General features: G+C 40.3%; 1 protein-coding gene across 3 annotated transcripts in view; it reads left to right on the top strand.

Annotated features, from left to right (window-relative positions):
* The window catches only part of LOC127567348 (protein Jade-1-like), a 103,288-nt gene that overhangs the window by 41,341 nt on the left and 36,402 nt on the right, over nucleotides 1-25,545 (top strand). For 2 of the 3 annotated variants that reach the window (XR_007955864.1, XM_052010141.1), the window contains exons 2-5: nucleotides 9,110-9,187; nucleotides 11,083-11,168; nucleotides 14,512-14,669; nucleotides 22,633-22,823. Coding sequence is in view for 2 of the 3 variants with exons in the window: in XM_052010141.1 (XP_051866101.1) it covers nucleotides 9,136-9,187; nucleotides 11,083-11,168; nucleotides 14,512-14,669; nucleotides 22,633-22,823 (487 nt within the window). In the remaining variant the exon portion in view is untranslated. Of the gene's footprint in view, nucleotides 1-5,710; nucleotides 5,798-9,109; nucleotides 9,188-11,082; nucleotides 11,169-14,511; nucleotides 14,670-22,632; nucleotides 22,824-25,545 lie in introns of all 3 variants that reach the window. The other variant, XM_052010142.1, reaches the window with a different exon arrangement.

Raw genomic sequence — 25,545 nt, 5'->3', positions numbered from 1 at the left:
GGGAGTACCTTCATCAGATGGACTGCAGCTGTTCGAGGAGCTGTTGAAATGTCAGCTTCTCAAGTGCACTTGGGAATAAGCACTAAATTCTGAATTTGTTAGTGGTGTCTGTGCCACAATAAAATGAATAAATAATAGAAGTCTGAAGCCTGCCACAATAAAATGAATAATGAAAAGCCTGGAGAGCTTCACTGGGAGTCTGAAACTGCCTAACAGGTATGTGAGGAAATGCTGGCATTTCCTAAGGAAGCCTTGTCCTGGATTTTGCCGAGTTCTTCCAGAGGAATTTTTTGGGTGAGGCTTCTTCTGGTTCACCCACATATAGCAGTCAGGTTGCATACAGTCCTGGTCCTGAAAGATATTCTTAGTATCAGCAAGTGCCTTCCAGAGAATAAAGGAGGAAATTGGAGGGTTAGCATAACAAACTCGCTGATGGCGAAGGTTTTAAAAATTCATTTACAGGATGTGACAAGGCCAGAATTTATTGCCCATCCCTAATTGCTTCTGGGAAGCTGGTATTGAACTCCTGCAGCCACTGTGGAGAAGCATTTGCACAATGCTAGTCGTAAGGGGGTTCTGGAGACAATAGAAGAGTAGCAGACACAAGACTGCAGATGCTGGAATCTGGAGCAACACACAGAGCGCTGAAGGATCTCAGCGGGTCAGGCAGCGTCTATGGAGGGAAATGGACAGTCAATATTTCGGGTTGAGACCTGTCATCTGGACTGGAAGTTGGGATGACGTGTGACCTGGATTGGGAACCTTCAGGTGGTGGTATTCTGTTGGGCCCGCTAATCTTGACCTGTTGGGTGGTAGTGGTCGTGGGTTTGGGAGCTGGGGCTGAATGTCCTGACACATTACTGCAATGCACTGCTGCTGTGGGCTGACTGAACCAACGGGTTGGTTTTACTGTTTAGTTGCTGGGATTAGAAGAAGCTCCTTGAAACGAAAAGGAATTTCTGTTGCACGTGTTATCTTTCTCATCCTCGCCGACCTCCTTTGTACGAATTATCTATATTTTCATTGGGAGAGGTCAATCACAGGTCAGTGAGTATATTTGAAACACCAATTTCATTTTTTAATTGAAGCACATTACTCTTGAATATGATTTGCGTGTTACATAATTCATTCACTTCAGGAAAAGACGTTTCTGTGGCGAGGGACAGCGTTGAGCAGATTTTGCCACTCAGCTCCATTAAGTGAAGTGGCAAGGCCTTGTGATGACCTCAGCAGTCCACCCTTGTCGTCTGGCTTTAATGCAATGGGAAGGATATTATTGCTGTGTCACCACTTTCTGCCTTATTTGCTGCAGTGTAATGTCAGCAACTCTGGCAAAAGATCTTGGAAGTTTTTTTTCTCTGTAAGCTGAGATGGTACAGCTGCTTTCTTGTAACAGATGGCAGCGTCGACAAATCAGAAAGTCCTAAATGCTGTCCTGGCTGACAGATGTACTTATCCTCCCTCAGGCCATGTGTTGAAGGCCATATCCTCGCAAGGGGCATTGTGTGCCTGTGGTTATGCTTGTGCTGTGCAAAATCAAGATAAGTACAAATATCTGCAGTGTGATTGAAAGCACAACTCGTGATGCAGCTGGGGTGAAGTACACCAATCTGTAAAGAACCAGCTTTTGTTAATGATGATGTCTTCATAAAATACAAGAAAAACACTCATGGACTCCATGTACATGTAGACACGAGTGCATTCACTTTCATGCATGTACTGTCTCAGACCTGTACTCCCACAAACACATAGTCTCTCTCGCGCTTAAGTTCCCTTGTGACCTCGCACGGTGTTGCACACAAACCAAGAGTCTGAATCTGAGCTGGTTGTACAACTGTCCACGCTGTGTAATTCATTAGTGACCTAGAAAGTTTTGCCAGTTGTTGAAATAGACATGAAGATCATTGAGTGATGTGCGGTGGTTTATCCAGTAATGCCAGGGTGAACTGATATCTGGACTGAAGAAGGAGAATGATGACATTTAAAGAAAGTAGTGTGTGTTAAGTGGGCAGTCAGACAGCCAGTAGCAATGTGCATTTTAAGAAGACGTACTGTTGTATGCTGAGTATTTGTTGGCTTAAATCCAGCACTGAATTAGCAGTACAAGCCAATGCTGATTTTCCTTCCCCAATCAGACTCGCTTTGAACCAGATCTCTTAGCTGGAAAGAGAGTGTGTCAACCCATTAGGATGCCAAGTCCCTTGTGTGGCAATACCTAATGCTCCCTCATCCAGAGTATTAAAGCACTGCTGCAATATTACAGACTTGGACTTGGGGGGGGGGGGGGGGAGTGGTTGTGGGACCAGATTCTGTGTCCAGATGATAAGCTTCAAAGTGAACTGAACTCTATCCTGTAATAGATATCTTTATTGGTCACATGTACATCGAAACACAGTGAAATACATCTTTTGCGTAGAGTGTTCTGGGGACAGCCCATAAGTGTCACCACACTTCTGGCGCCAACGTAGCATGCCCACAACTTCCTAACCCATACGTCCTTAGAATGTGGGAGGAAACCGGAGCACCTGGAGGAAACCCACGCAGACATGGGGAGAACATACAAACTCCTTACAGGCAGCGGCTGGAATTGAACCCGGGTCGCTGGCGCTGTAATAGTGTTACACTACAGAGCAGCTTTAATAGAGATTTTCATCTTCTGCTATTGTCAGGAGTTGAGTGTCATTGTGGCTTGCACTGTTGCAGCTTTTCTCCACCTTGCATCTGACAAAGCATTGTGGGCAAAGTTCCTTGAAAATGTAGTCCCTTTGGGAGACTCCATTTGGAATCCTTGATTTGTAGCAGCATTTTGTGAATAAACTACAAACTAGTTTTGACATGTGGGTCATGTGCCTTTTAACCCATTCCTCTGGCATTACATAGCAGTAAATATTAATTGGTATACTTAACTAATTATGAGTCTCATTGATAGATTAAGGTTTTGCTTGTCTAGAAATTTTATGGTGAGTTCAATCAGTGAGCAGCCTGATAAGTTTGAGCACCTTTACAATATAAACTATTGCTGCAGTAAGAGCAGTTAGATCTTTTGCACTGGCTTTTCTTTCCAACGTGCTCTTGCTTCTGGGAGATCTGACCTTAACCCCTTAATATTTGTCAGCTAGAAATCTGTCCTTGACAATATTTGGGTTCCACAGTTGCTGTGGGAAAACTCGGCTACACCACTGCAACTTCACCTTCACACCCTGTTTGCCTATGTGATGTTGGGCAATGTGCCTGACATCCAGTCCTGGGTGAGCTGTTGTTTCTTCAACTTTAATATTGGGAAGTTGCCAATGTTCTGGTCCCTTGTAATAAACTCCATGCATCTGCGGAATACTGAAAGGAGAAAAAAGAGGAGATTGCTTGGGGCTTTGACAAAGATCTTTGTGTCCTCACTAGCAACATGCGAGGTCTTGGAGGACTGGAGAGTAGCAAATGTTGTGCCTTTGTTCAAAAGGGGAACAGGCATAATCCAGGTAATTATAGGCCAATGAGCCTCATGTCAGTGGTAGGGAAGCTATTGGCGAGGATACTGAGGGATAGGATTTATGCACATTTGGAAAGGCATGGCCTGCTTAGGGAGAGTCAGCATGGCTTTATGTGGGGCAGGTCATGTCTTACAAATTTGATTGAGGTTTTTGAGGAGGCGAAGAAGGTGTTTGATGAGGGTAACAGAGTGGACGTTATCTACAAGGACTTTAGTAAGGCATTTGTTAAGGTCCCTCATGGTAGGTTGATTCAGAAGATAAAGATGCATGGGATCCAGGGTGGACTGCAAGTTTGGATTTGGCACTGGTTTGCCCATGGAAACAGTGAGTAGGGGTGGAAGGCTGTTATTCTGGCAGGAGGCCCGTGACCAGTGCTGGAACCCGTTGTGTGTGATATATATCAATGATTTGGATGAAAATGTATATGGGTGGATCAGCAAGTTTGTGGTTGACACCAAGATTGGTGGAGTTGTGGACAGTGTAAAGGGCTATCAGAGAATACAGCGGGATATAGATCAGTTGCAGATATGGGCGGAGAAGTGGCAGATGGAGTTTAATCCGGCAAGTGTCAGGTGTGCACTTTGAGAGGTCAAATGAAAGTATACAGTTAATAATAGGTCCCTAAATAGCATTGAAGTACAGAGTGATCTTGGGGTCCAAGTCCATAGTTCACTGAAACTGGCTATGCAAGTGGAGAAGGTGGTAAAGAAGGTGCATTGATTGCCTTCATTGGTAGGGGTGTTGAGTACAAGAGTAAGGAAGTCATGCTGCAGCTATATAAAAGTTTAGTCAGACCACACTTGGAGTATTGTGTGCAGTTCTGGTTGCCCCATTATAGGAAGGAGGTGGAGACTGTTGAAAGGGTGCCGAAGAGGTTTACCAGGATGCTGCCTGGATTAGAGGGTATCAGCTATAAGGAAAGGTTGGACGAAGTTGGGTTGTTCTCCCTGGAGTATTGGAGGCTGAGGGAGACCTGATGGAAGTTTTTAAAGTTATGAGAGGCATAGATAGGGAAGATGGTCAGAATGTTTTCCCCAGGGTAGAAATGTCAAATGCCAGAGGACATGCTTTGAAGGTTGGGGGGTGGGAGGGGGGAGTTTAAAGGCAATGTGAAGGGCAATTTTTTATGCAGAGAGTGGTAGGTGCCTGGTATGGGTTACCGGTGTAGTAGTGGAAGCAGGCAGTTTGGAGTTTGAGGCTTTTAGATAGACACATGAATATGAAGGGAATGGAGGGATATGGATGATACACAGGAGGAGGGCATTTAGTATAAATTGGCATCAAAATCGGTACAACATCGTGGGCCAAATGGCCTGTCCAGTGCTGTACTTTTCTATGTTGCCATCAATTCCATTCCCCTCTTAACCACTTTCTCAGATTTGGACTAGACCTATTTTAACTTTGGCCTCCTATTTGAACTTGAACTGAGACGCTGACCCTTTCTTCTCTCCATCATAAATGGCTCCTTTTTCTATTTCGCTCATCTGCTGAAGCTGTTGTCCATATTTTGGTTCCTTCTCACCTTGACCGTTCAATTCTGCGATCTTCCAATTCCCATTAAAAGAGCTGATTTGAAACACCCTGAATGTGCAATATAAATGCAAGTTGTAGTGAACTTACTGGGCTGGAATTAATTCTGCATTGCTTCAGTCTGTGATTTAATAAATAATGCAACAGAAGCATTTTGCTTACTGAATAGATATTTCAAATACTGGGGAGCACAGCTGAACACAAATGTTACATTTTTATAAGTTTGACAGCCATTCGTTTGCATTCTATTTTGGGAGAAACATGACACTTGATTTCTGTTTTCTCAGTCAGCTGCCTTTTTTTCCTGCCAACCCATTGTATTCTGGATTTTTAAATTGACAGTTCCAGTTGGAATACATTGCTTTGTGTACTGGGTTTCAAAATACTGCAGTAATTTAACCACTTCAAAAGCATGACACACCTGGGATTGTTTTTGGGAGGAAAATTTGGTGGTTGTGAAATAGGAAGATAAAAATGTTATACTCTTTTTACAAAGTTGAACTTCTTTCCAACACAGCTGCACACAGTCATTATCAAGGGGCAGAAACTAGTTTGTTGATGCATGTTGTGTATGAATTATGAAGGATAGTGAATTCGCTCATAATTCACTATACAGAAATAATCCAGTCTCCTGCCAGTTTCTGAGCCATGGACCTAATTTCTACAATGTTCTATCTTTGTACCCAAAACAATAGGCAGCTGAAGGATGTGAAAAAATAGATTTACTCTGATGGAAAAGGTACTGAAGTATGCATTGTGAAAAGGGATTCATTACTTTGCAGGTGTGTGTAATTCAGTACATTTCTGTGTGTGTGTGCATGTGTGTGGAATTCAGTTCATTTCTGTGAAGATCGCTGGTGTTGTGGATAGTGCAGAGGATTGTCGAAGCTTACAGAGGGATATTGATAGGATGCAGAGCTGGGCTGAGAAGTGGCAGATGGCGTTCAATCCAGAGAAGTGTGAGGTAGTACACTTTGGAAGGACAAACTCCAAGGCAGAGTACAAGGTTAATGGCAGGATTTTGGGCAGTGTGGAGGAGCAGAGGGATCTGGGGGTTCATATCCACAGATCACTGAAAGTTGCCTCACAGGGTAGTTAAGAAAGCTTATGGGATGTTAGCATTCATAAGTCATGGGATCAAGTTTAAGAGCCGCAAAGTAATGACGCACTTTTACAAAACTCTGGTTAGACCACACTTAGAGTACTGTGTCCAGTTCTGGTCTCCTCATTATAGGAAGGATGTGGAGGTGTTGGAGAGGGTGCAGAGGAGATTTACCAGGGTGCTGCCTGGATTACAGAGTATAAATTATGAGGAGAGACTAAAGGAGCTAGGGTTTACTCATTGGAGAGGAGGAGGATGAGTAGCGACATGATAGAGGTACACAAAATATTAAGAGGAATAGATAGAGTGGACAGCCAGCACCTCTTTCCCAGGGCACCAATGCTCAATACAAGAGGGCATGGCTTTAAGGTAGTGGGTGGGAAGTTCAAGGGAGATGTCAGAGGGAGGTTTTTCACCCAGAGAGTGGTTGGTGCATGGAATGCGCTGCTTGGGGTGGTGGTGGAGGCTATTAAGTTGGTCAAGTTCAAGAGATTGTTAGATAAGTATATGGAGGAATTTAAAATAGAGGGATGTGTGGGAGGAAGGGGTTAGATAGTCTTGGGTGTGGTTTGAACGTCGGCACAACATGGTGGGCCGAAGGGCCTGTATTGTGCTGTATTGTTCTATGGTGGCCCTGCTCTTAACTTTGTTATATCATTCTCATAAATAAAGAATGCCCTTTTGTGTTTTCAGACCTTTACAGATAAATCTGAATTTAGTTTTGCACAACTTCACCAAAACATTTTTCCTTAATATCCTTGAGTCTTTTTTTTTATTAATTATATCTACTGTCAACTAGTATTGTTTTATGGCATAATGGCCACCATAAATATTTCAATAATAGTAGAATGGTCAAGTTGCTGGACTAGTGCCCTGAGGCCTAAACTATTGATCTGGAGTCGTGTGTTCAATTCTCACCATGGCAGTGGGGAATTTAATTTCAAGTATTTAAATCAATGTGATTAAAAGGCTGGTATCTGAAGTGAAAACTATGATACTGCTTAATATTCATAAAATCCCATCTGATTCCCTGATGTCCTTCAGGGAAGGAAACCTACCCTCCTTGCTCAGTCTGGCCTCCATGAGCAAACCCAGAGCAAAGTGGTTAATTCTTAATCGTCTTCTGAAATGACACAGCCAATTACTTAGTTCAAGGGGCAATTAAGGATGAGCTATAAATGCTGGCCTTGCCAGCAACATCCATGCCCTGTGAATAAATAAAAAGTGTATTAATTCTACTGGTACCAGCCTCAGTTAGTTCTGCATTTTGATTTTTCTTTCAAATTTGTTTGTGATTGTCCTGGTGAGTAAATGCACCCACCCTGGTCAGGTGAAGGCAGACCCTCCAAAGGATAGTCAGAGGACCCCACTCAGAGTCGTACACAGAATGGCAGCAATGGGAAACAGTGCCTATCGAATGGACTATTGTGACTTCATATTTTTATTTCTTAAAAGGAGGGAATTCAGCTCATTGAGTTTGTACTGTCTCTCGGAGCAATCAGTTCTGTATGCAGTCATGAAGAAGACATGCCAATGGCTCTACTTTGTTAGGAATTTGAGGAGATTCTGTATGCCGCCAAAGACTCTTTAAAAATTTCTATAGATGAACGGTGGAGAGCATTCTGACTGGTTGCATCACAGCCTGGTATGGAGTTTCCAATGCACAGGATCGCAAGAGGCTGCAGTGGGCTGTGGACTCAAACAGCTCCATCATGGACACAACCCTCCCCACCATCAAGGACATCGTAAAGAGCCAGTACGTCAAGAAGGCGGCATCCATTACTAAGGACCCTCACCATCTGGGACACTCCCTCTTCTCATTACTACCATTGGGGAGGAAGTACAGGAACCTGAAGACCCACACTCAATGCTTCAAGAGCAGCTTCTTCCCATCCGCTATCAGATTTCTGAATGGTCCATGAACACTACCTTGTTATTCCTCTTTTGTACTATTTATTTATTTTGTAATTTATAGTTTTTTTTGTCTTTGCACTGTTCTGCTGCCGCAGAACAAATTTCACATTATCTAAGTCAGTGATAATAAATCCGATTCTATAATCTATTTTATCTCCCTCAAACCCATCAATTCCACTCTCCTCCCACTGATTTACGCTTCAGGTGATTTACCAATTAATTTCCCAACCAACATGACTTCGATGTGGGAGGAAACCAGAGCACCTGGGGGAAACCCATGTGTCATGGGGAGATGGTACAAACTGCATACAGACAGCGCTGGAGGTCAGAATTGAACTCTGGTCGCTGGAGCTGTGAGTCAGTAGCACTACCTCCTATGCCACTTTGCTGCCTTTTGAGAGGAAGAGAGAAAATTGGGCTTTGATTCTTTGAATTACTTAAGCACCTTGTTTTGGTACAGCTTTTCTTAACTATTACATTGCATATTTTCTAAAGAAGCTGATTTAATTTTGTTCTAATAATGGAATGGCTTGAAGTCAGGGTTATCTTCTCGATCAGGCTATTGTAGTGTTTCAGTGGGAATATTTGACTATGTACCAACCTGTATTCTAATTACTAAGCAGTTTCCATGTAAACATGAGTGCTCCTGGCCCACATAGTGGCATATGAATACATTGTCTGAAATTCTTCCTACTGCTATTTTAGCTGAGGTCTTTCTTTGTCCATTTACTTTAAAGGATTTATGGCTGCAGTTATTGTACAAAGAGAAGTTTTGCAGGCCACTGATATTCTTCAGGATCCAGAAGTAACATGATTTTTTTTTGTTTATTGATGTTCCACTACATAAAGGTCTGATTTTCATATAGAGATAATGTTTCCATTATGACACTTGGCCAACTTTGTTGCTTAAATTGCAAGCTTTTCGACTTGTGGAGGACTTGGTGACCTGATGTGACAAGAGGAAGAAGGGGAATGAATGTAGTTTACAGCATTTAAACTGACGTGCTCGCTCTTTTGAAATGTGGATTGCTGTTGGTTAATTGACCCTTGACGCTAATTGTGATCTATTTCTTCACAGTCTTTGTGCCAGAAATAGAGAAGACCATGAAAAGAAACCGGCTTCCGAGCAGCAGTGACGATTCTGACGACAATGACAGTGAGTGTTTTGCTTGGTTACAGTGAAAGTGATCCAGCCTCCAGATTGTATCTGACACAGCATTTAAAACAAGTGACACAGGAGAGTAATTCAACCCTTGGCTCTTGGTCCAAAGCTCCTGAATAGCTATAAGTATTAGGCTTCACTGCCTATCAGTCACTGTGCCCAGTTATGGATATCTGATGAGATCCAGCATTCACTGAAAATATTAAATGGCTCCCTCGTTGGGTCAATGGACAGGTGGTACTGACCTGAAAGAGCAGAGATCTTATCTCTCTGCTGTACTGCATTAGCTGATTTTAGCCAAGATAGTTATTGGGGTTCAAAGGTCGGCCTGTGTGCTTGGCATAGGGAAGGCATTCCAAATTCTGATTTCTGTTCTGCTAGAATTCAACACACACAGATCTGCAAGTTGCATTGTCCTTGTGTATACTGCTGCTGTGAGAATACTTGAAATAGCTGCAGTATGTTCTTGGAGAAAAAGGGACGAAGTTCCAAAATAATGATTGTGTCCTCCAAAGGAATGAATGAAATGTTTCTTGAAAGCATTTGCGTTTGCTCACTTTTCCTCTTTTCCCTCTGACCTAATCTCTTACATAACTATGTCATGTTATAAACATGTAACATTACTCTCTCTGGTACTGAAATGCAAGGGTCTATTTTATGAATCTGAGTTCCAGACTACAGAGTCATCTGACTGGAATGTGTAAATCATGAAATTCAGAACACAAGTTGGTGGGGCTGTGCCATTTTCCATCCTTTCTCATCTTCCACAATTGCTAATGATTTCTATATTTTTTTGTCACAATTCTCAGAATGTTCAGATGAATCAGCTAATCTAAAGGAAGAAATACTTCTCATTTAACCACGTTATCTTTTACTCAGTTCAGCTGTGTTTTAAGTTGCTTTTCATTTCCTTTATTTGTGTTATGAAACTGCTGTGGTCTTTGGTTTTGAGAATTCCATGTGTTGTTTAGTTGCCCTTTGTCCTCAGGAACAAAATGAAAGCAACCTTTTGCATGGGTTTCATAGTGTTAAAGTTGTAATTAACATCTAAGATAAAGATGTCAAAGAATTTGGCTGATTTGGGCAAGGAAATACATATTCAAACTCATTGCAAATTGTAGTGTATTTAATAGTGGTGTTTCCTTGTATTATTCTGATTTAATTATGGATCTGTATCGGGTGACGGATCGTTAGGGTGTTGACGTTCTCATGACACCCAATGATTCAACTCTGCTCCATTTAAACAACAATAGAATTCATAGTTATATATGCCTCTGTACTGTTTTCTGCAGTCCAAGCCCCCTCCTTCCCCTCTGCGGGACATAGTGGAGAAATGCAAATGTTGAGGATGCAGCTATGCTGGCTCTTGTCCAATGTGCTGTGCTCTGTTCTGATGTGCTCTCTTCCTGTGTAGTTTGATTATCTGCTTAACCCATGTTCCATCCATTAGCTTTCCTCTTCTGATGAGATGTCCTTTTAACCTGTATAACTGTAAAAAGAAAACACTGACGACTTGTGCACAAATTACTACTTTAACCAAATATATCTGTGATTGAGAACTATTGCGTGGAATTCATACCAGAAATCTTCAAATGTAATACATTGGATTTTGAAGTGCTCTGGGGCCATCTTTGGCATGTGATACAACTCGGTATAAATGCATTTTTTTCATGAGGAGGACAAATGATCTAACATAGCACATCACTCACTATAAAATTTGACTTCTTGTCCATGAAAACAGGATGTTTCAGACACAGCAAAAGTGCTGCTTCTGATCAGATTTGTTGCATGACAAATCAACTTACCACAAAAGATCACTTGTCCTATTCGTGACTGATCAGATTACTCTTCTTAGAAGAGAACAAAAATGCTGTTCATTTTTTTTTAAGGTCATTCAACTTCCTGGTCTCAGCATTCCAAATCACAGCACAGGAGAAGCTCAACTTCAAGGCACAAAGACCGAAAACCATCTGAGGTATTGTCTTGTTTCTGTGTCTGAAACATTTCCTTCTAATTTTCCTTTTCTGGAGATGCTGGTTTTTATATTGGCATTTCTGATCACCTTAACAGTGGCCAGTTTTTTGTCTTGTCCTATGTGAACTGTGGCAATGATTGTTGATAGATGGGAGGTCATTATAGCTGATCTTGGCCATGCGTACAAGCTTCAAGCAATGATCAATTCAAGATGATCAGAATATCGAATATCAACTGATTTTTCTCATATCTAGTGTAGAATCTTAAAATCAATGATAGAACCCATTGCCAAGGCTGTCAATTTAATGTGGACTGAAGATTGAAGCTTACATGGCTTTGAGGTGAAGTCAAGTTTCTGAGCTATATAGTTCAGGATGAACCAATATCCAAGTACGCTTAAGGCTGAGATGTTGAGTCATTAATGTTGAGGCGTAAATGCAAGTCCTCAAGATTTGCTCTTAGTCGATACATTTAAAGTCAGGCCTGTGAGTGTCAATGTTAACTTCTCAATCTTTACAAGTCAATTTTCTCTGTTAATTATTTCATACCAATTCCTGGGAATGGACCGTGTACTTTTTGTTGATAATCTATCCCTTGGAGAGCTGTGAGACCTGTTATTATCATCTGTTTTTCCACATGCTTCAATTTGTTTAAGTACTTTATCACATCCTTTTACCAGTTTTCAAAACCTAATTTTCAGCTGCCATGAAAGACAAGTGGAGTTCATGATATTTTTGTAAAATAAAGAACAATTTAGTGCAAGGCCTTTTCAAAACAGATTACTGATCAAATAATTTTTCTTTTCACAGATGAATTATTTCCCCTCTAGGAAGGAAAATATACCTACTTGCATATCATTCAATACCAACCACTATTAATCTGTTAAGCTGATTTTGTTTTGCAGGGAGGTAGCTGGATATTTGTTTAGTATTTCATTCTTTGCACCACAGTTTAATATCACATTTTCTGCGTGTATTGTGTTATAACAATCTGTCTGTATGTAGCTGGCACATTACCAGTGATAGCTGGTTTCTCATCACTGTATCCTCACCTCTGGACTCTTCCAAGGATCTGTCCTCATCTCCATTCTTCATCTGTGCAACACTTCTAGGTGATCTCACCCACAGCAACTGAATCAGCTTCCACGTGTTTCCTGTCAGCACTCAGCTCCTCTCCACTATGTTTTCTGACCTTGCTGCCATCTCCATCCTGCCATATTGCCTATCTGCCTTAAGCTTTTACATAAGTCTCAACTTCCTTGAGCTGAGCATTCTGACATTGTTCAACCTGTCTGGCCTATGTGTGATTTCACTTTCACCAATGTGAATGTTTCATTGCTGGCCTTTGCAATAGCCAGGGGGCAATTAAAGCTGGATAATAGATATTAGCCTTGCCAGCAGTGTTGTGTCGCATAGACTAGTAAAACTTGGGTAGACTTCGATTTGCCATAACTCTTTCTTCTTCTTCTTGTACAAACAAGACCCTGCAGAATATTTGTGTCCTGCTTTAGACTGAATTTCAGCCTCTGAATTGATTCCATCCTATTTCATTGCTGCTGTTTTATTCCCTCTCCAGCTGAAACCATTCACCTAGTTTTAATCGCCACCAGTCTGGACTATTCCCTTCTGGTGCTGAAGTTGTCCAGTTTACCTAGCACATTGAACCATTGTTGGTGCAAAAAAAAATCAGTATATTAAATTTAGAATATTTTGTATTGTTTTCTGATCTAGCCCTCTGCAACCTATGTTATTTTGGAGTTTTTATTGCCAGGCCTGTCAACCAGTGAATTTGAGGTGGATGTGGCTTATGACCCAAAACAGCTTGTTGTACACCAAAGTCGATTTACTCATGAGCAGGAGAAACAATCTACATAAACTTCTCTCAGTAAAAGCAGGGTAATTTCTCCAGAAAAGTGAAGGATAGTTGCATGTAAATGAAGTCGACCACAAATCACCAGGTTTGATTGACAGTGAAATTATGTAGTCACCTTGTCTCTGGCTGGCATCATATGCCGTCATGATACTTAGTGTTTGTTGCATTTGATTAGTTTCTCATTGCCCTATTGAATTTTGAATTTGGCAATTCATTGTTGCTGTTAAGCATTGTTTAGCCAAGATCTCCTTGACGTCAATGCTACATTTTGTGGATTTGGATATTGCCTGGAATGTAGTATTTTTGCCCAATTTTCAAAGGCCTTAAAACAGTGCAGGAGTAGGGTGAGACACCTTTCCAAAAATGGTCAGTGGAGCTTTTCTGATCACCTAAAATGAACATTGGTACTTACGTACTGCAAAGCAAACAAAGATCCCCAATTGATTCATGACCCATATTAAATTAACTGATTTTAGCCAGTGCTGTATGCTATAGAGTAGTCTTGTAAATAAAAACTAATGACATCCTGATCACTGTCCTGACACTCTTACTGAAATTGGGCTATTTTGGATGTAGATTCATTGAGGAGTAGAGGATTGGGATGGTGATGGGGTGCAAACAATCATATCTATAAACCTGATATGTTTAAATAGTCTGAAGCATTGATTGTCCAGACTACGCCAAAAGGTTGGCTGCTTGAGCAGGATATTGGACGATTTAGGATGTCAGTGGAGTTGAGCCCCAGTGTGAGTCAACAGCTTCAAGAAAGTGGAGATGGTGGTTAGTGCGGGGGCGAGTTAGGGAAACTGATGATAGTTGTCTTATTGGATTAATTGTATAAGTGTAAGTTTACACGAAGTATTTTCCGCTTTAAAACCTGGATTGAGTAAACGTAGTTGGAATTTGTCTACAGCTTTGCAGGCACAAGCAACTGTGTCAAGATTGGCCTGTCTGCATCACAGATCATGGTGAAATGATGTCCAAGGTACACACCTTTGGGGGAAAAACCATTGACATTCTACACATACTCTGAGGGTGGATGATAAACATTGAGGTGCTTGCTACAGCACAGGAGTTGCTAACCATCAAGGATTTGCTTGGAATTGCCAGAAAGAAAGGATTAATTTTCTGAACATTGAAATGTTTGGGGATTTTGGAGGTTTTGCCTCATTTTCCAAGGCTTTAGAACAATGCAAGGGTGGAAAGAAAGTCCTTTCTAAAATCTCTGGTTTCTTTTTTTAATGCATCTTTAAGCTGTTGTGAAAATTATAATGTATTTTCAAAAAAAATGATCAACATGTACCACTGAGGTTTAAATATTTATTTGTTGACATTTTGAGCTGGATGGTATAGGTTTCATTGCCTTGGTTGAGTGAACGTGATCATAAATGTCTTATTTTTTTAAATTATCTGATTACCGAGGAGTTTTGGAATTATCAGCGCCACAGTGTGATTTGTGATTTGTATTTCAGGTCTACAGAACAGACTTGATAACTGCAATGAAACTACATGATTCACACCAGCTGAATTCAGACGAATATTATATTCTAGCTGATTCGTGGAGACAGGAATGGGAGAAGGGAGTTCAAGTACCTGTTAGTCCGGAGTCAGTGCCACAAGCAAGTGTCAGGTATTTGAGAAGAGAAATGTTGCCTTAATGTTTAGTTTCACATTCTTAATTTTAGTTGATTTGATATCTTATATTAGTCACATGTAAATTGAAACACAGTGAAATACATCTTTTGTGTTTTTGAGCCATGTAGTAGTTTATGATCATTCCTCAATTCAGGCTGGTTATGTATTTGGCATAGACAATTGGTTGTTGCCATGTGGAAGGGTAGTGTGTGCAATCACTGGCCATAAACAAGTCTCCTTCTGCATTGCATTTCATCTGGGAGCCTGATGGTTACTCTGTGAGAAAGCCGGAGTGGTCATCAAACGTGAGAGATTCAAATTGCCAATTGCTTTGATGACCAGGTCACTTGGTAATGTTTTTACGAACACATCGCCAAGAATGTACTGGTGTAGCTGAAGTGTAAACATAAATGATTTCATTGAGGCTGTCAGAATAGGGTAAGTTTAATTGAGTTGCATTCGCATTTAAACAGCTTAATGATACAGAAGGAGTTCAGCCCCTCTCTTTGACTGGGGGGTGCACCACTGTTAACTGATTGGCACCAGAATAAATTAGGGCAAAAGAGGGAGAAGCCTTTTCAGTTGCAAAGGCAACATGGTTGGATGTCTTGATTTGGACCTTGGTCACCTCATTTGAAACTTTTACTGAGTAACCGATGACGTGCTCATTACCACTGATGTTTTCTTTGCCACTAGCAATTCCTCCTAGATTAGGAAAACAATGGGATTTGCAGGGTTAAAGTGCAGTTTTTCTCTTTAACTGTGAGATAATTATCAGTGCAGAGGTGAAAATCATCACATCAGCAATCCTTAAGGTCGTCAACTCTGGTTTGATGCATTACTGGAAGTTTCTACGTGCAACCTCCAACATCTAGCCATTTCCAGTATGGTTGTGATTAATAAGTACAGGAGGGGGTGCAAAGCCCAACATTTTTGAAAGCGCTTTGTTTTTCCTCCCTGTTGCTTATAGCCTCATTGGGGACATCATTACTTGTTTCTGAGTTTAGTTTCTAGGAATTAAGAGGAGTTATGATCCTTTTTTTCAATGTGCAAGCTTCTGATACTTTGAAGTTTTAGCAGCTAAAACTATTGATACTACACAGCTTTTCTACTCTTCCTCTGATCAGAATTTTGACTAACTGAACCATGTGGAGAAGAGTTGCAGTAAAGGCAAGTTTTCCAATTTAAAATAAAGTCCCAAGAAAATAAGTTGACTTTTCTTCAAGTAATATAATTCTGATCTTTGTTTTAAACTCCAGTATTTGTGGAAAAGTATTTCTGTTGTGTGTTATCAGGTTCTCAAGCTGTCCAAAATAAAGTAACATATACTCTCTTGAGGCAAAGGTTCTTTCATTTGCTTTTGGCTCTTGTGAATGGGACAGCATTGGAATAGTTGCATTTATAGCCTAACCCTTATTATCTTGATTGCATTTGTTTGCATAGTACTTAGTAACTTGCCAGGTCACCAGCAGTCGTGTGCAGGTCAAGCCCCTGTATGAGTGTAAAAGTGGGGTAGCTGTACAGATTTCCTTTTCTGCAGCACATATGTGAATCCATTCATTCTTAGAGGAATTTACCTAATCCCACAAATACTCAGGTGTTTTGCCACTGTGGGACTTGAGTTTGGAATCTCTGTATAGCCTGTTAAAACACAATTTTAATTTGCTTTAGCACCCATTGAGATTCTGATATAATATCTTTTTCCACTTGCTTTACCCTTGATGAGGATCTGTGGCTGTCAGATGTTGCTTTGATACTTGGTTCCTGGGTGATAGGGTTTATTTTGCAGCTAAGCTTCAGAATGTCAACCTATGGTCTGCCACGTGTGATTGCACTGGAGAGTGATGCAATTCTGTCTCAATGCCATTACCACTATGTTAATGTTTCAATATGTTTGCCTCGCCATTCTCTTTACACTGTCCAGCTCAGTGGGACAGTCCTTGTGTTTTGCCATTGGACCACAGCCAGAGCATATCCAGCAGGGGCTCCCCTTCTTCTTGCTATGTCATTCACTCTGAAGTTCCCAAGGGTCTATCATTGCCCCCTTTTCCTCAATCACCTACTGGTCCTGGGTAATACCATCTACAGACAGGGTGCAAGTAGACTGGTGACCGCTATTGTCATGATCCTTGCACTTTGGCATGCATCTGTGATGTCATCTTTCCCAACATCCAACTTTTCAGATTTCCTAAACTATATCCCCTTGTCTCTGATTTCATTTCCCTCTGACTGAGCCAGACTTCCTCAGCATCATTTTCAGTCTCAAGTAGAACTTCCAACCTCCGTTCTTCCTTTCCTGAGTTACTTCCATCTACCGTAACCCCCACCCCTCCCCCAGATGATCTCTCTGATTTTGGCCTTGTGTGTATTTCCCCAACTTTGACCCACTTATGTTATAAGATCCTCCTCAATTCCCACCTTTTTTACTCAGCTTTCAATCATCCTTCCTGATGCTAGCTCCTCCTGATCTAGCGTCTGTTTATTCATTAAATAACATTCTTGCATTGAAAGACATTAAAGGAACGAGTAACAGTAAGTTCTTGTATGGGGATCAATTTTAGCAGCCAATTTGTACACAGTGCATTCTTGACAAACATTAGCCAGTCTGGTTTTGATGTTATTAGATGAAGAGCAGATGAAGACCCAAGCAGTGGGAGAACATGATCGTGAAATCTTTTGCATCTATTTAAGTGAACTCCAGTGTGCTCTCGTATTCAAAACTCACCATGTGAAACAATGCATTTGTTGAATTGGCATCTGGTGTATGTTCAAGTGCTGGCATGAGAGTTGGATCCATAATTTTCTGATTTAATGGGTCAAACTGACCTAAGAATGAATAAAAATCAGTAAAAAGAAAGCAAGGAGAAATCTAATGCCAAAATGTGAAGTGTTGATGCATCTGAAAAAATATATCACACATTCCTCTTTTTGGGACGTTTGCCTTTGGAGAGCTCCTTTTTTGGAGTTTAAAATACATTTCTATTTTCCCCTATAAGCAATGGAAATAAAGTTATAAAGATTGATTCATGTTTTGAAACTTAACATATTTCATTAAAAGTGTCTAATAGTTTGCAATTTCATTGCTTGAACTCAAAAGTTTAGTTGCTTCCCCAACACCAACTGCCCCAATGTTAAACCTTCCTGAACTCTCAGAAAGACAACTTGGGTGCCTGTTCTATAGTATTTCCTAAAAAAAAACTGCAAAACGTTTTTATCCAGGTTTCGCTAAGATATTGTATTGAAGAACCACATCAGAACCTGGAGTCATTTCAAAGGCAATAGCTGCCCAAAAATCAATCCAATTATGAAAATTCTAAATGCTCCATAATCCTAATCATGGGACCAGAGTATACCAGCCTCTAGAAAGCTAGGGAGGTGCCAAAAATGCTCTTAATTTTCTGTCTGCTATCAATACCTCAGAAACTGACAAAACCCAGCCAAAAAATGCTTAGCGACGACATGGACTAAATATCCAACTGCAGTCAGACAATTTGAGAGCGAGTGACTGTCAGATAATTAATGTGTAGCTTGCTTGTGGTTTCCGCCAGTAAATATGGAGATGATCAGTTGGCAAGTCACTTCATCGCCTGAGAATGCACTGAAAAATATGATGGATGCAAGCAAATTGGATGTTCAAAGTTGAGGGATAATATTCTAAGTAATTTCTGGAAATTGGACAGAGTGTTTAAACACAGATAAAGCATTATGCATTTTTTTTGGAATGACGACTGCAGTATATTGCTGTTCAAGCAGAGTTAACGAGGCTTGGATTTGGGTAATACTATACCAGTGTACCATTACGGTTTCCTATATCATGTGACAGACTCACTTTCACATTCCAGTCTGTCAGTTATGAGCATTGTTAAGCACTTGATTTGACACAGATTGGGACGTGTAACTGGGAGAGACTCTGGACTGAATTCACACCCACATTTTGCTCATATTGGGACATTCCAAGCTATTTTTCGAACTTGTGTTTTAAAATTCAAGTAGAAAAGAAAAAAAATCCAAACTCTCAACTCAGTTTCAAATTTTGTAAGGCAGGCCGGTAGAACTTTCCACTTTAGTGGAGATTTAAAATTGTACTGATGGGCTTCATACATGCAAGCTGACTGTCCACTCCATTGGAACTGGAATTGAACTGCCTCACAACCCCCATCTGTGCACATACTCTTGGCTGTTTCGTGTATTCCTCTCATCTCTTTCTCCACCTTCCCCCACCACCACCACCACCCCCCCCCCCCCCCCAAAAATGTTTTCTGGTGCTGTTGTTCCAGTAAAAGTGGATTTAACTTGGTTAATTGCACTAAATGATCCAAGAAGAGAGTTGCCTTTGTCCATTTTTTCCACTAATTTATTTGTGTCTATTCAACACAGTTTCATTGCTAATAAAAATAGGCACTGTCTTAAGGTGAGAATAAGGTTTGTGTGTGCACACACGAGCATGAGAAAATGAGCCACAATAACTAGATCAACTTTTAAAATATAAAACTTCTGACTAGGTGGAATAGTTACTGCTGACAGGTTCAACTATAAATCATCCAAGATCAAGGTTTCATAAGTTTGTAATCTCCCCCACTTTATATTTCTTTCTAATACTTGTATGTTTTATGTGGAAAGCTTGAAAAAGTACCCGGCTGTACTGTCTTGGAATGTTGTGTTTCCTTGCGTGCTGTCATATTCTGCTTCCTTGTGGTGAGCCTTGTTATTCAGTCCAACTTTCAACATTTTGTCAACACACGCACTCAAGTGGACTTACTAAGGCTTCATTGTTGAGCAACTTAAGTCAAGGGCTGGATGTTAGCCAGGTAACAAAGAGTAAGAAAAAAAAGACAAGCATTTGGACTAACTGTTTATTTCTCAGTATTAAGGGCCATTTGTAAACATGATGATAAACAAGATATTGCATTTCCAGAAATTACTTTGAATCTGATTTATTTTGAGCACCCTATTTACATGTATTTGCATTTGGGGGGGAAAAAAAAGTGGTATACATAAGAGGCTTAACATTTCTCCCCATTTAGTCTATGTTTAAAATGGCTGGAAGAAAAGTTTTATTTCTAAAATGATGTGTGACCATTGAGGCTGAAAATAGCACATTGCAATTGGTGGACTAAAGGCTAGGCTATGTTCATTCTTCAGGTAATGAAGCAATGACACGAGTTATTCACCAGGTCACATTGCTAACAATGGTGAAATAATTCAATCACTCTCCTTGTTAAGGGAATTAAATTGGCTTTTCTGATTAGTTGCCAGTATGCAAACTTTGTGCAACTGAAAGTACCCCAAATGAAATCTTGTCTGTTGTGCTGTTATCAGACCCCAGGTGACCTGTATTCTTGTTACTAGGTGTACTTTGGGCTTACTACTGGCTTCTTGAGACTTGGATAATAGTGAAAGTAAATGGTACGAAAGATCCTTGGGGCCATTTCTTGTCTCAGCTGCTCAAGTCGCACTGTAAGCCAGTATCTCTTTCCAGCAAGTTAATCATCTAAGCTTATAATCTCTTTATAGATCAGAATCGTAAAATAATATCCCATAAGGAACTATCTAATTTCCCCCAGTCCTTTTTGCCTTTTCAAATATTTACCCAATTATTTTCTAAAAGCTGCTGTTTAATTTGGTTCTGCCTCCCGTTGAGGCAATGCATCCTGGATCAAACCAAGAAACCCTGTTTAAAAAAAAATTCGAAATCTTACAATATGTAAACTTATCCATATGTATTGATCTTTACCATGTGTTTTATTTTGAAAGTTGAGATATCTGGTGACATACTGCCCAGAGCTACTAACTTTATTACCTCTGGGGAATTAGAGTGAAGTTGTTTAGTGCCATTTGACTTTCATAAACCACCTTGCTTTGAAACACTTACGTAACTGTTGGTAATTCATCCCAGGATTTATTGCTGCACTCTCTTTAATTGCTCACTTAAAGGCTCAAGATTTTGTCCAGCAAAAAAAAATTATGCTAACTGTAAATTACTTCTTGGGTTTTCTTTTTTAACTCTGATGGCAACTTTAACGTGTTTTACTTTTGAACATTAAAAACTTCAGAAAGTTTTGATTTTTTTTGTTTCCCCGCTTTTTTCACTTGCAATACCCTTGGGGGATGTGATGGGAAATAACCATGTCAATGCAATATTGAGGGAGTGCTGCGCTGTCAAAGGTGACGTCTTTCTGGATAAGATATTAAATCAAAGATCTGTCTATTGTGTCCAGTGGATATAAAAGATACCATGGCAGAATTGATAGAAGAGAAGGCTACTTTTCTCTGGTGTTTCTCTCCTTGCACTTTCTTTTATATTTTGATATGTTGAAAATATTTCACTAGTATTTTTTACAATGTATCTTTTAACCCTTTTTTGTTTTGATCCCATCTCCACTATGTGGCATAAATAAAAGTTGGCCTGTGAGTTTGATCGGGAGAAATCAATGAGAGATTCTGCTTCTGATTTCTGTATGTTTTCAGCTAGCATAGAAGCAAATTCAGGACAGCAAAATGGAATTCATTGCAAAGGCTTTCCCATGGATAATGGGCCCAGGTAGTTGATATCCAGTAGGGTTTGGAAGTTACAGAAAAAGCTCTCAGAAACTAGTTTGGTCTTCTCTCTGTGCTATTCCACTTTAAGTAAGCATTTGCATGGAAATAGTGAGCATTATCAATACCATGCTAAGAGATACAAACTTTTTTTTTGCCTTGCTTCTAATGCTCGCTGCTTAAGGAGAGCTAAATATGTTTTCTGCTATAATATGATCATTATCCAAGGGACCGAACTGCTCTGTGTATAAAGGAACTTGACCAGAACCATTTCTCACAGAATGGAGGATGATAACTCACACAGAAATTATAAACAGTTTATCTCTAAGGGAAAAAGACTTACGGGTGCATGAAGCCAAAGTTAAATGTTCAGTTATTTCTTGTCATAATTGTTGCACATCATAGCAATTGGGATCTGACCTGTATCCTGACTATTCTCGCTGATGATCTCAGCTGAGATATTCACTAATCATTCCACTTTGGATCCTGATGACCTTAGTGTGTTGCTGGCATTTCCCGTTTTTAATTCAATAACTTGCATCACTGCAGTTTAATGAAAGTTTATGGAAACAAGCTGACTCTTTGGATAGGTTTTCTTATTATCCTATATTAAACTGCAGATTTTAACTTGTGATTAACATCATTAGAGATGGTAAAAACAAAAGGCATGCACACTAGTGTCCTGTCCTGCAGTTTATAATAGTCTAAAATAGCCTGAGAGTAGAACATTGATACATTACCCAGACTGTCCACCACCTGATTACTGAGACGTGAGAGATTCTGCAGATGCTGGAATCTGGAGCAATACACAAAAAGTGCTGGAGGAACTCAGCAGGTCAGGCAGCATCTATGGAGGGAAATAAACAGCTGAGACCCTTCATCAGGACTGGAAAGGAAGAGGGCAGAAGCCAGCATAAGAAGGTGGGGGGGTGTGTGGGAGGAGGAGGAGGAGTAGTACACGCAGGCAGGAGATAGGTGAGTTCAGGTGATAGGCGAGTCCAGGTGAGAGGGGGAAGATAGTGGGAGGGGGAGAAAATGTAATAAGCTGAGAGGTGATAGGTAGAAGAGGCCAAGGGCTGAAGAAGGAATCAGGTAGGAGAGGGCAGTGGACCATGGAATAAAGGATGGGGGAGGTGAGGCAGGTCATCAAGGCATATTACCACCTGGTTAGTGCCTGATTTCTGAAATAGCACCCTAATATTTAAAACAAAAATACATTATGCCACCAGAGTACACCCTAATCTAATGACGTATTTGGAAATAAACAGAATCTGTTTCATTAATGTTTCACAGGATATCTTAGAAACAACATGCTTTTTTGTGTCTATTTATAGCTTTCCTGTCGAGGATTGATACACTGAGACCCCAGCACTTAGGAGCAGACTGTATATAAACTTTTTTCTTCCTTTTTATGTTTACAGGGTAACAGATGAAAAGGATACAGCTGTGATATTTTCTCGACCAAGGAAGTATATTCATTCCTCTGGGTCTGAGCCACCGGAGCTTGGCTATGTGGACATCCGCACACTTGCGGACAGTGTGTGTCGCTATGATCTAGATGATATGGATGTTGCCTGGCTGGAGCTGCTGAATGAAGAATTCAGAGGAATGGGTATGTCTTCAACGTCCCTAATACAGATGTAGCTTGTTTTCCTCATGGCTGAGCTTAAGAGCCACTTTGATTGGCGGTTTATAAACTGCTATATGAATGAGTTTTTCCACAACATCCCTGAGTGATTTACAGTTGATGGTACATTTTGGTATGTAGTCATTGTTAATGTGGGCATCCTAGCAGCTAGCCCCTCCAAACACAATAGGATAACAATAGACCAAATCGTCCATTTTCATAAGTGCTGCCTGTTGAGGTACGAGTATGTTTGCCAGAGGTGCTCCCCTGGCGAACACCAGGAGAGCACCTCTGCTTACTTCTGAATGCTGCTATGACTAGATATCCCTTTTCAGCTGTAATTTATCTCACTCTGTCATGTCAACTTAATTTCCTTCCTCTGCTCAGAGTAATGATGAGATTGTCAGTGACAATGACTGCACTTCAAAATTAGATTATTGGCTGTTATACACTTGGGAATGTTGTGAAACAAGCAAGTTCATATGCTTATGAACTTCCAATAAAAGACTCTCTTAACATCTGCTATGTTTCTAGTCAATGCACCTGAATTTGGGGTGGTACTTCAGTACAATAATATGGGAGTAATACTGTTAGAATTGAGACTCGTCTGTACAGATTTTAAAGATTTATTGTGGTACTATTGCATAAAAGAACATGCAATTGTGAGATAAAATTTCATCTCCATTTGCCTGTGATAAATGTGAATATTCAGCAGTGGCTGCAAATGGAACTGCTTTTGAAATTCTGTTCCACTGAAGATATGAAGTGCAATGTGCAACTGCTATTATATTACAGACTTGGGACTGGCAACTAAAAACAAATTTCTCCCTCCACACGAACAATATTTTGCTCTTTCAAAACTACAAGAAACTTATAAGTTACTTGCCTTGTGTTAAATAATTACATTGTGATGTTGTTAATACAAGGAGTAAAATGTGCAATCCGTGCCAGTAATTTTTGCAAAATCTGAGATTTTCCAGTTCAGAGCAGAATATGAACAATTTCATTGTGTAAATTTGTATGACAAGGAGCAAGTTTGAAATTTATTTTCTGTTATAGAACGCTAGTTGACGTGGCTAATTTTAAACAACATGAAAGACTTGTGCTCTTTTCTTTATATAGCTAATGCAGTGTTGCCACACTACATTTTTGTGGAATGAGAGTGTGTGGATTAGTACTTAAGAATATTAAGATGCTGCATTTTCTAATATTGTGGGGAATGCAGGCTGATGATGCTTTGTGGTGCTAAGGGAATCTTACATGAAGAGAGATTTTTCTAAGGCAAAGAAATGGTGAAAGATGTCAGTATTCTGACCTGATGGGCACCTTGTCCCTGTTTCTTGTTTACACTGAAATTTGATTACTGTACTAAGCACAATAATGATGTTGAATTAATGTGATAATGAATGGGATAAAGTAAAACTGCTAATTAATCTGGAGGGGAATGGCAAAACATGATATTCTGTGAAGTTAAAACCCATTTTTATGCAGCAGGTTGCAAGATAATTTGATGTGCAATGGGAATTTGTTTTGAAGTTTTACATTTGGATCTTACAGTGGAGTTGAAGGCACAGAATGGTTTCTCAAACCTCAAGTTGTGTGGTTAGGAAATCCAGGCATTGAATCTCAGATATTTTTTTTCTTGTACCTTTGCACTCCCAGTAGAACCTGTTGCATTCAGGAAAATACAATTTGGAATAGTATATACGTTTCGAATAGTATAAACTCTACCAGATTTCATATAGAAAATTCCAAACTCCTCCATTTATAATAAGGTTATCAATGGGCAATTATGGTTCTGTTTATAATACATTTTCCACAAACTAGGCTGGTTAAAAAATGCTGAAGGCTTGTTTGCCTAGACATTCTGTAGTCAGAAATGTGCTGTGCAGTGCAGTGGTGCTACCATATGGTGCACTTAGCACTGCTGATCATGGATGCAGTTGCAGGTAATAAACTTTTGTTCCAAACTGGCAAAGTGAATGCTTCCCAGTTAACTGTGGGATTTTCTCGCTGTTTGGTCTGGCACAGTTGCCTGAGCAGAAATGAGTCAATTCTGCTGTAAACAAAAAAAACTGTGATGTATGTAAGATTATGCTACTTTGATTATATAAAAGAAAAATAGCTTCAAAGTCATGGTGCCCAGCAACATTTGGAGAATAAGTACCTTTGTCCCTTTTACTCTCATGACCACTTCTTGTATTCTGTTGATGGATGTACTAGTTAATTTGCACATTTATTTGGCTCCCTTTTCATTTCACTTGCATGTCAGCTGTGTATTTTTCACCACTGGGTCAGAAATTGTAGGTTCAAGTCCCACTCCAGAGAGTTGACAAAAATTCAGGCTGATGCAGCACTGCTTTACTGAGGGAGTGATGCAATAATAAGATAAGATATCTTTATTAGTCACATGTATGTCAAAACGCACTGTGAAATGCATCTTTGTGTGGCGTGTTCTGGGGGCAGCCCGCAAGTGTTGCCAACATAGCATGCCCGCAATTTCCTAACCCGTACGTCTTTGAAATGTGGGAGGAAACCGGAGCACCCAGAGGAAACCCACGCAGACATGGGGAGAACGTACAAACTTCTATGGACAGCGGCCGGAATTGAAACTGGGTCGCTGGTGCTGTAATAGTGTCACGCTAACCGCTACACTACCATGCCTGCCTAATAATAAGGGTGCTATCTTTTAGACACAATAAACTGA

Source organism: Pristis pectinata, chromosome 2 (assembly GCF_009764475.1).
Source record: "Pristis pectinata isolate sPriPec2 chromosome 2, sPriPec2.1.pri, whole genome shotgun sequence".
NCBI lineage: Eukaryota > Metazoa > Chordata > Chondrichthyes > Rhinopristiformes > Pristidae > Pristis > Pristis pectinata.
Note: the sequence above shows the minus strand (reverse complement) of the source record. Positions and strands in the feature narration are given on the sequence as shown.